General features: G+C 42.1%; 1 protein-coding gene across 1 annotated transcript in view; it reads left to right on the forward strand.

Annotated features, from left to right (window-relative positions):
- The first annotated feature begins 2,137 nt into the window (after nucleotides 1–2,137).
- Nucleotides 2,138–14,510, forward strand: part of MEGF9 (multiple EGF like domains 9) — an 86,482-nt gene continuing 74,109 nt past the window's right edge. Inside the window, exon 1 of the mRNA XM_029920494.1 lies at nucleotides 2,138–2,899. Within this exon, the coding sequence (XP_029776354.1) occupies nucleotides 2,311–2,899 (589 nt within the window). The 5' untranslated portion in view covers nucleotides 2,138–2,310. The remainder of the gene's footprint in view (nucleotides 2,900–14,510) is intronic.

The raw sequence follows: 14,510 nt of genomic DNA on the forward strand, positions 1-14,510 counted from the left end.
ATTTAATACAATTTTATCAGCATGAATTAGTGCTCACACAACGTACCCCGATAGGCACTAAGACCACAGAGAACAGCCTAATGGGAGAGACAGACACATAGATCGCAAGTCCTAGTATTATGGCTGATGCATGCCTGTGAGAAGTAAAAAAGCCAGGTGGATAGTTCAATTTATCTTGTTGTATATATTTCTGAAAGCCATCCTTAATCCTTTTAGGAAGAGGCGGGGGCGGGGGGAAGAGTTAGATTGATAGATTAGGGCTATAACCAATGAATAAACAAAGGGCAGTGGGCAAATGGGAAGGGAGAGTTTAATTCCCACTCAGAGATCCAAGGAAGTCTCTTAGAGGATATGATGTTTTGGTTGGGGTTTGAAAAGCAGGAAGAATCAGCAAGAGAATATGGGAAAGGGGCTGACCTGTCTACCTCCTTCCACAAGAGAAGTAAAAACAGAATCCTGATTTGCACTTGCTAAATACTGGTCTGAAACCAGAAAACCTACACACACCCCTCTAATTTTGCCCCCATTCTTACACACATAGGCAGACCTACCAACCCACACCCATATATGCTCACAAATAAAAAGAAACAAATCCTTTAGAAAACATACATAAAACATGCATCAGCACATGGGCAGATACTTGAAACAGATAACACACAAAAATAGACACTACTCCCCATACACTCACATAAATACATGTAATACACACACAGATCGCAAAGATGTTTATGCTCTCATACACAAGCATGCACATATCCTCTCCCTACCTAGTACTACTCACGCAGGTAAATAAATGCATTTTTAAATTAACATATACCCAAGTGCACATGCAAATGTCATCCTGCCTTTCTGGTTGGAGGCCAGTGACTAATGGGAAAGCATGCACGAAGGCAAGTATCACAGTAGGAGAGGCCAGGAATTGGTTGGCGTCGGGACTGGGATTAAGCCCTGTCAGATGACAAACCCGCCCCTCCTGGCTCTCCCCAGAAGCTGCATCGCCTGAGCAAGCTCTGGATCCTGGGCAGATGGTGCGAGGCTGCGTGTCGGAATTCCAGCTTTACACGGGGGGTTGGTGTCACCCAGGGCCAAGCTCGGTTATCAGCCCCACCCCAGTCCCTACAGTAGGCAGGCGGCTAGGGGACACATTAGGGCTGTGGCGTGGGGCTTGTCCCAACACAGCACACTGAGAGTAGTTAGCATTAATGAGGGTTTACTGGGGCCAGGGGCTGGGTTAAGCCCTTTCAATACATTACTTAATTCTCATCTCTGTGACAGGAGGTGTGGGGGTGTTACGTGTCTATCATGCCCATTTTAGAGGTGAGAAAACTGCGCTCAGGCCACAAAACCACTCAGCAGGAAACAGGACGTTGAGGTTCAGTCCTGTCGGAGCCCATTCTCCCCCGGGGTGGGGGAGGGTGGAGGTTAGGGTAAAGTGTGCACGTGGGTCTGTTTCCCCTACGCAGGAAGCTTGCACCTTCAACTCCAGATGGGTCTCTAGCACCCCACCTCCCCGTCTTGCCTGGCACAGTGCCCGGCCCTCAGCAGGTGTCTGATCAAGGCGTGGGTCTTGGTTCAGTAGAGCCCTCAGCATGGGCCTCAATTTCCCCATCCCTGAAATGGGAATGGTAGCGCACTCCTCGCAGGGTCGAGGCCAGGCATTCTGGGGCAGCATAAGCAATGTTGAGCTCTACATCGTCGCTGCTGTCGCCCTCGCCCACTGCGGGGGCTCCAGCCCAGTCTCCACCCGAGCCCGGGTGCGTCGCCGGCGCCCCATTGTTCAAGAGGGCGGGGAGGCTCCCGAGAGTGGATTTCCCGCCCCGGGTCGCGCTCGCCGCCCAGTGGAGCAGACGACTTGGCCCGGCGTCTGCCGCGCGGGGCGCGTCCTTTGTCTGCTCCACGGCGCCCGATGCCCGCGGCCCGCGCCCCGCTCCTTGGGCAGACAAAGCAGGGGCTGCCGCGAGCCCGAAGGGCTGGAGCGGGGTTCTTACCACCCTCCTCCGGCCTTAACTCCGCCCCCTCTCTCGACGCCCTCAGATTGGCCCGCGGGGCTACAAAGAGGCCGGGAAGCGGGTGGGTCACGTGGGCCAGCGTGATCGTCCATTGGTCGGACGAGGCTGCCAATCGGGGAGGGCGGGCTGTCCGCGCTCGGCCCGGTCGCTCCCTCCGCGTTGGGGCCCGCCCGCGGGGCCGGCCGCCTGTCAGAGGGAGGTGGCGATGGTGCGCCCGGTGGCGGTGGAGGCTGCGGCGGCTTCCCTGGTCCGAGCGCAGGGAGGAGAAGATGACTGACCGACCGGCTGAATGACTGAATGAATGAATGGCGGAGCCGAGCGCGCCATGAGGAGCCTGCCGAGCCTGGGCGCCGTCGCCCTGTTGTGCTGCGCCGCCGCCGCCGCCGCCGCCGCTTCAACAACCTCGGCGGGGAATGTCACCGGTGGCGGCGGGGCCGCGGGGCAGGTGGACGCGTCGCCGGGCCCGGGGCTAGGGGGTGAGCCCAGCCGCCCTTTCTCTAAGGCGACGCCTCTCACGGCCCAGGCCCCGCGGACCGGAGCGCCGCGCACTACGGTCCACCAGCCCCTGGCTGCGTCCTCCTCAGCCCAGTCCCCGGAGACCACCCCTCCTCGGGCGACGGCCGGACCCGCTGCGACCACCTTCCAGGCGCCGCTCAGTCCCTCGCCGACCGCCGCCCCGGCGGTGGACAGTACGCCGACCACCCCTCGCGCGACAACCGGACCCGCGCCGACCACCCTCTGGACGAGCACTGGCCCGGCGCCGACCACCCCTGTGGCGACCACCATTCCGGCCCCCACCACCCCGCTGACCCCGACCCCCGCGCTCCCGGGCAGCAGCAGCGTCCCGCCCACCCCACCTGCCACGGAGCCCTCCTCTCCCCCTCCCCCAGGTGAGTACCCGCGCCCCGGGCCGGCTGCACCCAGCCCCGCGGCTGCCCTCCCGTATCCCAGCCCCGGGGCCTCCGGGGCTGGGCTGATGCCCGGAATTGGTCAGCCCTTGCCCCAAAGTTTGCCCAGATTTCGACTCCCAAGGGGGGCGGGGGTCCGAGTTCCAGTTCGCCCGCCACCCCCCTCCCCAATCTGGAAAGTCTTTTGTCCCCCCTGGGCTGTGCCTCCCAGGGAGGGGGGCGGCGGCGGTGTAGACGGCATCGCATCTCCCTTCGAAACGGGGCTTTTTGGCCTTTGTCGGAGACCCCGAATGGGCGAAAACTTTTGGGTTCGGTTCGCTCACCCTGCCTCTCCGCCTGGGTTATTTCGGGAAGTTTGAAAGCCAGCACGGTACCTCCTTCAACCGATGGGTCAAAAGCTGAGTATAAGGGATTCCTTCCAACGCTTCTGTTTCCTTGTTCATTTCTCCTCCTGTGTGTGTGTGTGTATATATATATATATATATATATATATGAAGTGCATGTGACAGGTGGAAGCGATATTAAGGATTTTGTTTACAGCAGTAGGACAGACCATTCGAGGCCAAAAAAAAAAAAAAAAGAAAAAGAAACCCCCCAAAAGGCAGTGTAATCCATGTTTTCCCTGCAAATAACTGGATTCAGTAGGTCATTTGGGACAGGTGTGTATCTAGGTTGAGCTTGCCTATAAATTAGGTTAAATCTCTTCTTTGCACCATTTTTTCTCCCTCAATTACAAGGTCAGTATGTTTGGACAAATACACAATTTAAGCAGGGATGTTCATTCCTCCCCACCCCCAAGTTAGAATGTTCAGTTTGGAGGATGCTGACAAATGCTGAGATCTGTCTGAGTCCGCAGAAAAAATAGGCTCTTCTTCCTGCTGGTTGAAGTCTTGAAGCAAAGTTAGAGACAACTCCTATTCTTGTCTCCTTTTAATCTAAAGTGGGCTGGGACTAAACAACTAAGACCTGCCTTGTCAAGACATTAGACAAGAGTTTCTGAATTCCTTTGCCTGAGTCGGGTGGGGATTTGTCCAAGCTGTACTTACATTAATGGATCTCTGACCTAATTCTTAGGCTCAGCGATTTACTGTAGAGTCAGGTATGGACTTTGGACTATAAATGAATTTGTAGAGAATTTTCCCACATGATTATGAGGCTTAATACAGCCTTGAATCTTGGGTTGGAGCTTGGCATTGACATCCGTAGGAATGCAGATTATTCAACCATAAAAAGCTAAGTTTGCATCTCTTCTAGCTTGAAGGAGTATATGAACCGGCCGGATTGTGACTGTACCCTTTTTTGGCTTTGGTATAGAGAGATTGACATATTGCTGAGAGACAGGAAGTATAGCGGTTGAGAGTGTGGACTCAAGTCCATTCGCAGGTTTGAATCCTAGCTCTGCTCCTTATGAGCCGTGTAATCTTGGGCAGGTCATTTAACCTCTCTTGAACTGGGAACTGAAGATAATAATAGTACCTACTTCATAGGATTGCTGTGACGATTACCAAGTTAATACATTTACGGTGCTTAGAACAGTTCCTAGTGCAGAGTAAGCACCTGCGTGTTAGTTAGCCTTTTGCCTGCAGGTGTGTGTGTGTGTGTGTGTGTGTGTGTGTGTGTGTGTGTATGATAGAAAGCAGTTGAGACATAATAGTAACGTGGTGACTTTTTGCTGTTGTGGTAGTAAAATATAATAGAAAAAGGATGAATTAGATGTTCCAGAGCTTGAAGCACACAGTAGCATTTAAGTAGTTGCAAGATCACTTATTTCGAATGGTGAGTATATGTTAAGTAAGTCTGTGTAATCGATGTTATTTTACCTTTATTACTTTTCTATTATTATTTTTAAATTGCAAAGTTAGCCTTTACTTCCAAAAAAACACAAATAACCAGAAGTCTGCAAGGAAGAAATGACAGTCACTCCTTTACTGCTGCCTACTTCCAGTCAGTCCCTGGAGGTTACTACTGTTAACAGTTTGATCTCTTTTCAGACATTTTTCTGGGCATATTTGGGTGTACATACACAGAATGTTTTTAAAAATAGTCTTAAAAAACTCAAAATAATTCTACATATTGTTTTGCAACTTGCTATATTCACTTAACTATGTATTGTGGACTTTTTTCCCCCCATGTCCATACTTAAGGTCTTACCTTTATTCTTCTTAACATTTTTTGGTATAAGAATAATATCACTTTTTAAATTAATCTCTTATTGGACACTTAGGTTGTTTCTGGGATTCACGTTATTAAATTCTTTTAGTGTTTATTTTTGAGACAGAGAGAGACAGAGTGCAAACAAGGGAGGGGCAGAGAGAGAGGGAGACAGAATCTGAAACAGGTTTCAGGCTCTGAGCTGTCAGCACAGAGCCCGACACTGGGCTCAAACTCATGAACAGTGAGATCATGATCTGAACCGAAGTCAGACACCCAACTGACTGAGCCACCCAGGGGACCCTGGGATTTACTTTAAAAAGCACAGAGAAGAATGTGTCCTGGTTAAGTCCATCATGCGCATATTCTCCAATACTTCGGCTGGAGTTTCAAAGAATCCAATTTCAAGGGAAGTAAAGCTGGATTGATGAATATGTGCCATGTGCACTGTTGAAGGCTTGAGTCACTTCCACAGACTTACGTATACCTATGTCTCTAGTGCTCTTTGGTTGACAAGAGTTTTAGGAGCCTGTCCAACTTCAGTAGCTCCTCTGTTGTTGTTGTTCTTCTTCTACTTCTACTTCTCTCTTCTTCTTTCGTTTTAAATTTAACATTGTTCATACTTTTTGCATTGTTTGTGTCTAGTTCTCAGCAGCTGAACTGAATTTTGTGGACCTACTGATAGGTAGTTTTGACTTTACAGTGTGATATCATCAAGTATGGCCTTTTTATCTGAGCATGGGTTCTAGTCTACTTCAAACAGTGCACATGTCTCTTTGACCGAGAGAAAAGTTCTCATTGATCTTGAGACACCTTGTTTGGCTTGCAAAGTTGGATTCTCTGGCATTTGGGAAGATGGTTGTCCTGAGTATTTCATTTTAATGCTCCTGTGAGGACAGAATGCCATTGATAATATATTATGTGATTCGATGGGTCTTCTAGCTGCTCTTTGATTTAATAAGAATTTCTTTCATAGAGGCCTTGCTGAGAGCTCCTGCCCCTCAATTAGGGCCCTCTTTTGTTTATAGGACACTGATCTGCAAACTGAAACTAATTGCCCAGCAAACAGGCACTTTCCTCCCACAGACTTGGCAAAACATTTGACTGATTGGTTGGCTGGGTAGGACGTTTTAAGAAGGGGTAAGGGAGAGGCTGTGATGCCAGACGGTGTCAGTTATCAGCTGTAAGAGACTGAGGTGATGACAGATGTTTGATTTTTTAAATTATGGACATTTAGGGCTAGATAGGATTTTAGAAGCCACTATAATAATATAATAGTGTGTCTCTACATTTTAAACCTTTAGTTTTTATAATTTTAGAGAGAGCGCATGTGCAAGTGAGGAAGAGGGGCAGAAAATCTTACAGAGAAAATCTTAAGCAGGTTCCATGCTCAGTGCAGAGCCTGATGCAGGGCTCTATCCCACGACCCTGGGATCATGACCTGAGCCGAAATCAGGAGTTGGAGGCTCAACCAACTGAGCAACCGGGAGCCCCATACATTTTAAGAAATGCTTCCAAGAGTTAGCTGAAATATGTCTCTCTGTAGCTAACACTGACTGGCTCTCATTCTGCCCTTTGGGGTCATGCAGAACAAGATTGCTCTCTCTGTGCCACGGGAGTTCTTTAGGGATGTGGGGATAGTGATCACGTTCTCTCTGAGTCTGGACTAAATAACTTCAGCTCCCTCAACTGTTCTTCATGTGACGTGGTTTCAGATTTCCTTGGTCACCCCTCTCCTGGACTTTTTGAGTCTCTCTGCATCTCTCTCAAGTGTGGAGCCCAGAGCTGAACACAGTACTTCGGATGTGCTCTACCTAGCTTGCGGTAGAGAGGGTGGCTACCTCTTTACTTCTGGATGCTGTACCACTGTTGATGCAGTTAGTTCCTCATCACAGGAGCTTTTTTGGCAGCCACATTATGTTGTTGACTCATTGAGTCCATTAAGATAGCTGAGCCCTCAAACACACACACACACACACACACACACACACACACACGTTGAGTGTTTCTTCATTCTGGATTTGGAAGTTCTTATTATTTTCTAAGGTATGAACTAAGACATTTTGGCAAACATGTAGATTTATCGTGTTAGATTCAAGCCATCCTTTTAGATCCCAGGTCTGTCAGTGCACCCCACCCAGTTTATTCACATTTACCTACAGGGTGTTCCAATAGACAGAGTCTAAGAACAAGTTAGAGCAGGTAATTCTTACCTCATAGGGGAGAGTGAATTTATGGATGATGAAATTGTTTAGAAGGGAAGGAGAAATAGTTTAATTCTCAAGGGTCTCTTCTAGCTCTAAAGTTCTGTGATGATTTGATATGTGTGATTCAGGGCACATCAATGCCCCTCAAAGAGGCTTAATCATTTATTTATGAACTAAGGTAAGAAGACATGCTTTATTTAAACTAGCCTTGAAATTTAAAGCTTGAAAATTCTGACCAGTATGACATGTAAATAAAAGATCATGAATGGATTTTGTTTGAAAGGAATGTTTTGGGGGTGCAGGGCCCTCCTAACTGTACAGGGAAATGGTCTCTTCATCTTAAAATTCTCTGCTGCTAGGTTCAGAGCGGTATTTGCTTGTAGTTATTGAAGAAGATGCCATTCATTTTAGGGACATACAAATTGTTCAGGCTCCAAAGGTAACGTAGGTCCACTCTCTTTTATCCAAAACCCGTGGGACTTGATGTATTTCAGAATTCAGATTTTTTTTCCTGAATTTTAGGAAGTCAATAAATATACCCCCATGAAGTCTAGGGCAGCCTACTTAAATAAAAAACATGAAGATACTTGTGGCAAAGTGCATGCATATTTACAGCGAGTAGGATAAATAAAGATTGTAAATAGCCTTACATAGGTTCGGGTCAGGTATTGCTGCCAAATGAGTTACAGAAAAAATTTGGTTTTTGGATCTTCTGGGACTTGGGATCAGGTCTAGGGGCTTAAGGACCACTGTAACAGTAATTGCAAATGCATACAGTGCTCACTGTCTTCCAGAAAGTGTCCTGAGGGCCTTGCATATATTAACTTACTTAATTCTCATAACAGTTAAGTACAATTGGGTTAGATACTATTATTATCCTCATCTTACAGATACGGAAACTGGGACTCACTGGGGCTAGAGGCCCAGCTATGGCAGAACCTAGACTAAAACTTAATCATTCTGGTTTCAGAATCCATAGGAAATAGTTACATAGAAGAGAAGAGAAGGTGCCATTGTGCTAAGAAATATTGGTCCTTGGATGCTAATCTGAAAACATTTCTAGTGTTCTACTGGCCCCACTCCCCTCACTCCATCATATCCTATTCATCTCTGAATTTTCTATTTTACAACTTTTACAACTACGGTTTTAAATTGTAGTTCTTATTCTTTCTTTGATTAGATTTTAATATGGTTTGTGATAGAGAAGTTTATCTGTAGTCTTTTTAGGGCCAGGGCCAGGCCCAGGGACTTCTCAAATTTACTGTATCTTATTCCTGGTCTAAGTACCTTGCTCTCTGGAGAAATTCCTTAGTCTGATTCCTTTCTGGAACAGCATTGTTAAACTCCAAAACATTAGTTTCAAATCTCTTGAATTATGACCCCAGGAAGCCTTTTGGCTAGTTGAAAATTTACACATTGAAGTAATCTAACTAGGTCTTTTTATCATGATTTTTTAAAAAAGACCCATAAAATTAAAGTGTGTTTTACTTTTCATCTCAGCATTTCTAAACATGTATATGTGAACTTCCAGACATCCTGGCACCCTTATAAAAAGAATGGAAGAAAAGTATCACAGTACTGTGTTTACTGATGGGTAAATTATGGATAGAGAGATTACTGCTCTAGGGCACTTAATAGATCAGAAGAGAATAGAAATATAAGATCTTGTTTAGCCAGAAGACAGTGTTAGATGATATTTTTAGTTATAAATAGCTTTAATTCATGCTTTTTGCCTTGATCTTGATTTTTGTTTATTTACTGTAGATGTGATATAAAAATCTTTATTACCAACGTTGAGATTACATTACAGGCAACTGTGGTCACTTAGTCTCTTTTCAAGTATGGATTTTGGTTTATCTGTAGTTTTTCACTGGAAACAGCTACCCAGACTACACTAGTAACTTTGAAGGGAGATTTTTAAAAATTATGATGAAAAAGATCATGTTTGGACACATATGTATTTGAATCACAGTGAAAGTTTGCTGAAAATAACCATCCTTGTAGAAGTCTCTTTTAAGTACACTTGATAAATTTGTGTCAAAATAATCCCTCTGGTAATGTTACTGTTTCGCAGATAAGTATTATTGTCAAAAGAAATCCTTCCTATTACTTTTTCTTCCTTATAAAAAAAAAAACTTTCCTCCTTTCTCCTTCCTTATTTTTTTATTTTGAAATCTTCTATATGTCCCTCTCACTCTTGTCTTTTATTCTAAGCCCCATCCATTCTTTCATGTTCTTTAAGGAGTCAAATTATCCTCTCTATTTAACAATTTACCACTTTGTCCTCCTTCAGTGCCTCCTCAAAGCCCGATTCTTCCAAGAAGTCTTTCTGGAGGAACAAAAGATGTCCTTGAAGATGTCCTGGTAACAGGGTGCACAGGGGTGGACACTTTGCACTCTGAACAAAACTTGTCTGTCTTTCTCTGTGACTTTGACTTTTTCCGTAAAGATTTGTTTTTAGTCTCTTTAATTTAGATCATTAAGCCCATTTGAGAAGAAAGTGTCATAATTTATACAATATTCAGGATGTGGCATCATGATATTAATTCTTTATTTAAAAAAATGAGAGAAAAGTTTGTTTTCACTCTGGGCTTTTTTTTTTTTTTTTTTTTTTTTTTGCCCAGACTCGCCCCACCCCGCCCCGCCGCCATTCTTCTCATGGGGGACAATACAGACTGTCATAACAGAAGTTATCTGCCTCAAAAATATCAGGTGCTTTGAATAAGTAGCAAATTTATCTTTCTATTATAAATAATAAAAGTTGTTTTTGTTGGGTAGGTAGATTTGGGCTGCATACCAATATAAAAGGTTTAGTTTGGTTGAGAAACAAATGTTTGATCTTCTGAATGACAGAATTTCCTCTGTAGAAATCTAATTTAAGTTAATAATGAACAGAGTGCTTCTAATAATTAACAAGTGTTCAGCACGTTACAGTTACAAGGTGCTTTTAGAGTCTCCAAGACTTTGGCATTCATATTTTGTTGGCTTCTGGAGTATTAAAGAGTGAATAAAGCCTTAACGTCTTTTCTCCACTGATACTTTTATTGATGAAAATTGACCAAACTTTTACAGGTTTTTGGATGGTTTCATATTTGATATTTTGTATTTCAAACTGTTGTCTTTTAGGTTTACCTTGTTGAATGTAAATCTTTTACTACCCTTAATTACAGGATGGGAATGTGGCATTTGAAGATGAGGATTGCTTGCTTTATATTTTCTTTCCTAGGCACCCTGTGGGGCTGTTAAGAAAGAGCCCACTAGTCACTGAAAATAAATGTGAGGGAGATGACCTCACATTGTAGTTCACAGATGAACTATAGAACTTGATGGAGAGGGCTCCTGTAAATTTGATTTTTTTTCAGACTGATATATTATTTCCTTTTTTTATAACATAGAAATCTGTTAGAAGTTATCTTAATACACTATTTCAGGTATATTGCCTCAAATCAGGATACTAGCTAGTAGCAAAGAGACTTAATACCCTCACTTCTCACTTCCAGTCTAATATTTAACGCTTTGGCTGGAATAGTAAACAGTAATATTAACAATAATATTAATTGAGGTCATATTATTGTATGCCTTGTTACCTATCAGGATTTTTTTTTTACATACATCATGTCATTTAATTCTTCAGCAATGCAATAGTTAAATATTTTGATCCTTACTTTATGGATGGCTGATACTGAGATTCAGAAAGGTAAAGTAGCTTGTTCAAACACATCCAGCTAATAAATCCCTTGAGGTCAGGGACTTCTGTTTGTTTTGTTCACAATTATGTCCTCAGTGTCCAGCCCAAAATAGATCCCCCATAAATATTTAATGATTGAATGAAGAAGTTGTTTGTAGCTACACTATACTTGCAGTATATTCTTGAGGAAAATAATGTAATCTCATGGCCTTTTCTCTTAGTTTAGAAATTAATTGGGGGGGGCACCTGGGTGGCTCAGTCAGTTAAGCGTCTAACTCTTGACTTCAGCTCACTTCGTGATCTCATGTTTTGTGAGATTGAACCCCACATCAGACTCGGCAATGACGGTGTGGAGCATGTTTGGGATTCTGTCTCTCACTCTCTCTACCGCTTCCCTGCATGTCTCTCTCTCTCAAAATAAATAAATAAGTAAATAAATAAATAAATAAATAAATAAAAGAAATGAATTTTTCTCCTTCTTTTACCCTTCACTCACAGGAATAGCATGAGAATTTACTTAGGGCAAGTAGAGTTCTTTGAGATCTAGCAAATTACATTAATTGCTGAGTTTTTGTTACCTAACTTTGTTCCTTCTACTTAACAAAAGAAGAACAGCTGTAGTCAAATGAACATCTGAAAACTTTTGTAGAAAGGATAGCTAAGTTGGAAAAGCTCAGCATTTTATCTGTAAGACATGGGACCTGGCGTTCTTTCTCGGTTCCCTCACCAGTTCAGTGATCTTGGGCATAGAATTTCTTCTTTAAAATGAGAGAGGTAGACTGGATTTGTGGTTTTTTAACTGTGTTATTCAGTGATCTGTGGTTTCTCAGATGTGTTTGGGAGCCAGGAGAGGGGCCGAGGAGGCCAAATGGTCTACTTCTGGGCCCTCCTCCCAGTCCTCACCTCTCACCTCTACATCACCACCCACTCGGAATCAGCTCCGCTCTCATTGGTTTTATATACTGGGTTTGTTCTTTCAGTAAAGATTTTTGAAACAGGCATTCTTCTACTCTAACCTTCTATGATAAAGAAATTATGGTAATTTCTGGGTTATTATTATACAACCATTAAAATGCTTATATTACATTTAGTAGCAGTACATGCAGAAGAGAGAAATACACCAAAATGTGAAGTGGCTAAAGCTAAGTAATGGGATTATGGGTCATTTGAATCACCTCTGTATTCTTCTGAAATTTCCAGGGTTTTTTTCAATCGATGTACCCAATTTTAATTTTATAGCTATAAAAAATGAATAAAATGTAAAAGTGAATAAAAAGCTGTGATAAACTTGGCAAGTTTTACTTATGTGATCAAGTCAGGTGATATTACTAGGGCTACTTTAATTTTTAATTCCTGACATTGACTCAGCAGTTTTGATCTGTATCAGAGATATTTGCTTAGTCTCAGTGAGTTGTGGTTCTGAAGAAAATGGGATACTGAAGACAATACCCAAGAAAGGAAACTATTCGTGCGGTCTGACAAATCTTATTTATAGGGTAGGACTGACCTATCTAAGATTTGGTACCTCTAGGGGAGGATTAGCTGAGATCTTAGCAGAGACTCAAAACAGTCTCTAAACTGGTTCTTTATCCATATCATTCTGTCTGGGGGCTTTAAAACATGCACTTAAAATTAATTAAAGTAGTGTAGTGAAATATATCTTGTTTAAATTGTGCAAAATTTGAATTCATGGTATTGCTCACAGCCTTTACCAATGGAAGAGCTTTGATTATTTCTTCCTTTAAAGATACAGAACCCCCCAAATTTGGTTTCAGTCTGTCCATATGTTTTGCAATTAGATCAGATGGGATTGCTTTTACACTGGTAATATAACAGCTGTTCTATAGGATATCCTTGCCAGGGAGACAGCTAAGCTCTGAGGGAAGGGAAAATTTATTCAATTGGAAAAGAAATGTGTTCTGCCTAGTCATAGGAAGAATGATAAGGTGTTTTTAACCTGGCTGGAGAATGTTACTTAGTAAGTTTTATACTCTTTAGATAACTTAATTTTGTAACTTTTGTTTCAGTCGTAGATGCTGTGTAGAAACTGGCATATTACCAGGAATCTCTCTAGATTTTTATTATTTATTTTTAAAAATCAAGTGCTTTTACTTGAGGTATGTGAGAAAAAACAAGAAATTAAGAGTAGCACTGTTAATTGTAAGGAGAACATCACATTTTCTAGTTCCTTTTAATTTTGTAAATGGTTTTTAAAGGTATAATCCTTAAAAAATATTCTAGGGAAAGTTTAGATGTTGTCTCTGAAGGAAAGTGGATGAACTGAGTAGGTTTTAGGTTCTCTTCGTCCTATCTATCATTTGCAAGGATGTAATAATAGTTTGGGAAGCATTAATAGAAATAATATGGAAAAAGAAGGGATGTTTGATATTCCAATGAATTTATCCTGTTGTATTTGTAAATGGAAGTTTGATTAGAGGAAGGTATTGGACTTTTTCTGCTGTAGATTATAGTCCTAATAATCCTACAGTATGTTTTTACTTGTTCATTCTATATGAACTGCATTAACATACAGCCCTATGATCCATTGATGCTGTGTGGGTTAATGAATAGTTATAAAGTATACCAAAAACACAAAGCAATCTAGCTGTTAGGTATTATTATACTGAATTGTTGGTGTATTGCCTGCAAACCTATCCTGTTGAACTGGTTTTAGTTTTTAAGTTAGCTTGTTGCTTTGACTTGTCCTCAAAGGCAGGGCTGAATGGTTTAGCTACTCAGTAGAAAAGCAGTCAGAAGAACGAAATTTCAGTCTATCTTTCTATTCACTTTGTAGGTTCCTGAGCACATTTTTTTTTAAATGGCTCTGTGACTTAATTTCTCTAATTATAAAATGAAGCCTGTTTCTTACTTCCAGTCTTCCAAGGCTTTTGAGAAGTCACACATGCAGATTATTGAGGGCTTTTCACAAATGCAGTGGCATTATAAATTCAGACTGTTTTCTGGTATTCTTTCCTGATTACATGGTTCATATTAGCTTAGAATGTATTGTGAACAAGGTAGCTTTTGTCTAAAGACAACAAAGAAATTAACAGATGAATTAGCATGTGGCTTCTTTACACAAAATGTATTTTTGTACTATTTTGTAGTTGACACGTTTGTATAATTAATGGACGGTAGTGGTATTTTCCAAAGCTTGGGATGCTTCAATATTATTTTTCTTCCCATACTGGCTTGAGAAAATATAACAATCTTTATCTCATATTAAACTTATAAAATAAATTAGCTATTATGTTATAGACCTTAATATTACTTTTGATTGAGCTGTTTAGAAGGGATTTATTTAACTTTTGTTTTGATTATAAAAATAATATATGTTCATTTTAGAAAAAAAGTGAAGGGTAAAACAAAAAATGAACCCAGAGATGACACTTCACATTTTAGTGGTAGCTACAGAATTTTTTATATCTGTATTTACTTTATTGCTTCTGCTGCTATTGAGATAATTCTATATGGATATATTGCTTTGATACTATTCTTAAACTATTAATAATATATTTCAAGTATTTTAACATTTTCAAGTGGGGCA

Source organism: Suricata suricatta, chromosome 13 (genome assembly GCF_006229205.1).
Source record: "Suricata suricatta isolate VVHF042 chromosome 13, meerkat_22Aug2017_6uvM2_HiC, whole genome shotgun sequence".
NCBI lineage: Eukaryota > Metazoa > Chordata > Mammalia > Carnivora > Herpestidae > Suricata > Suricata suricatta.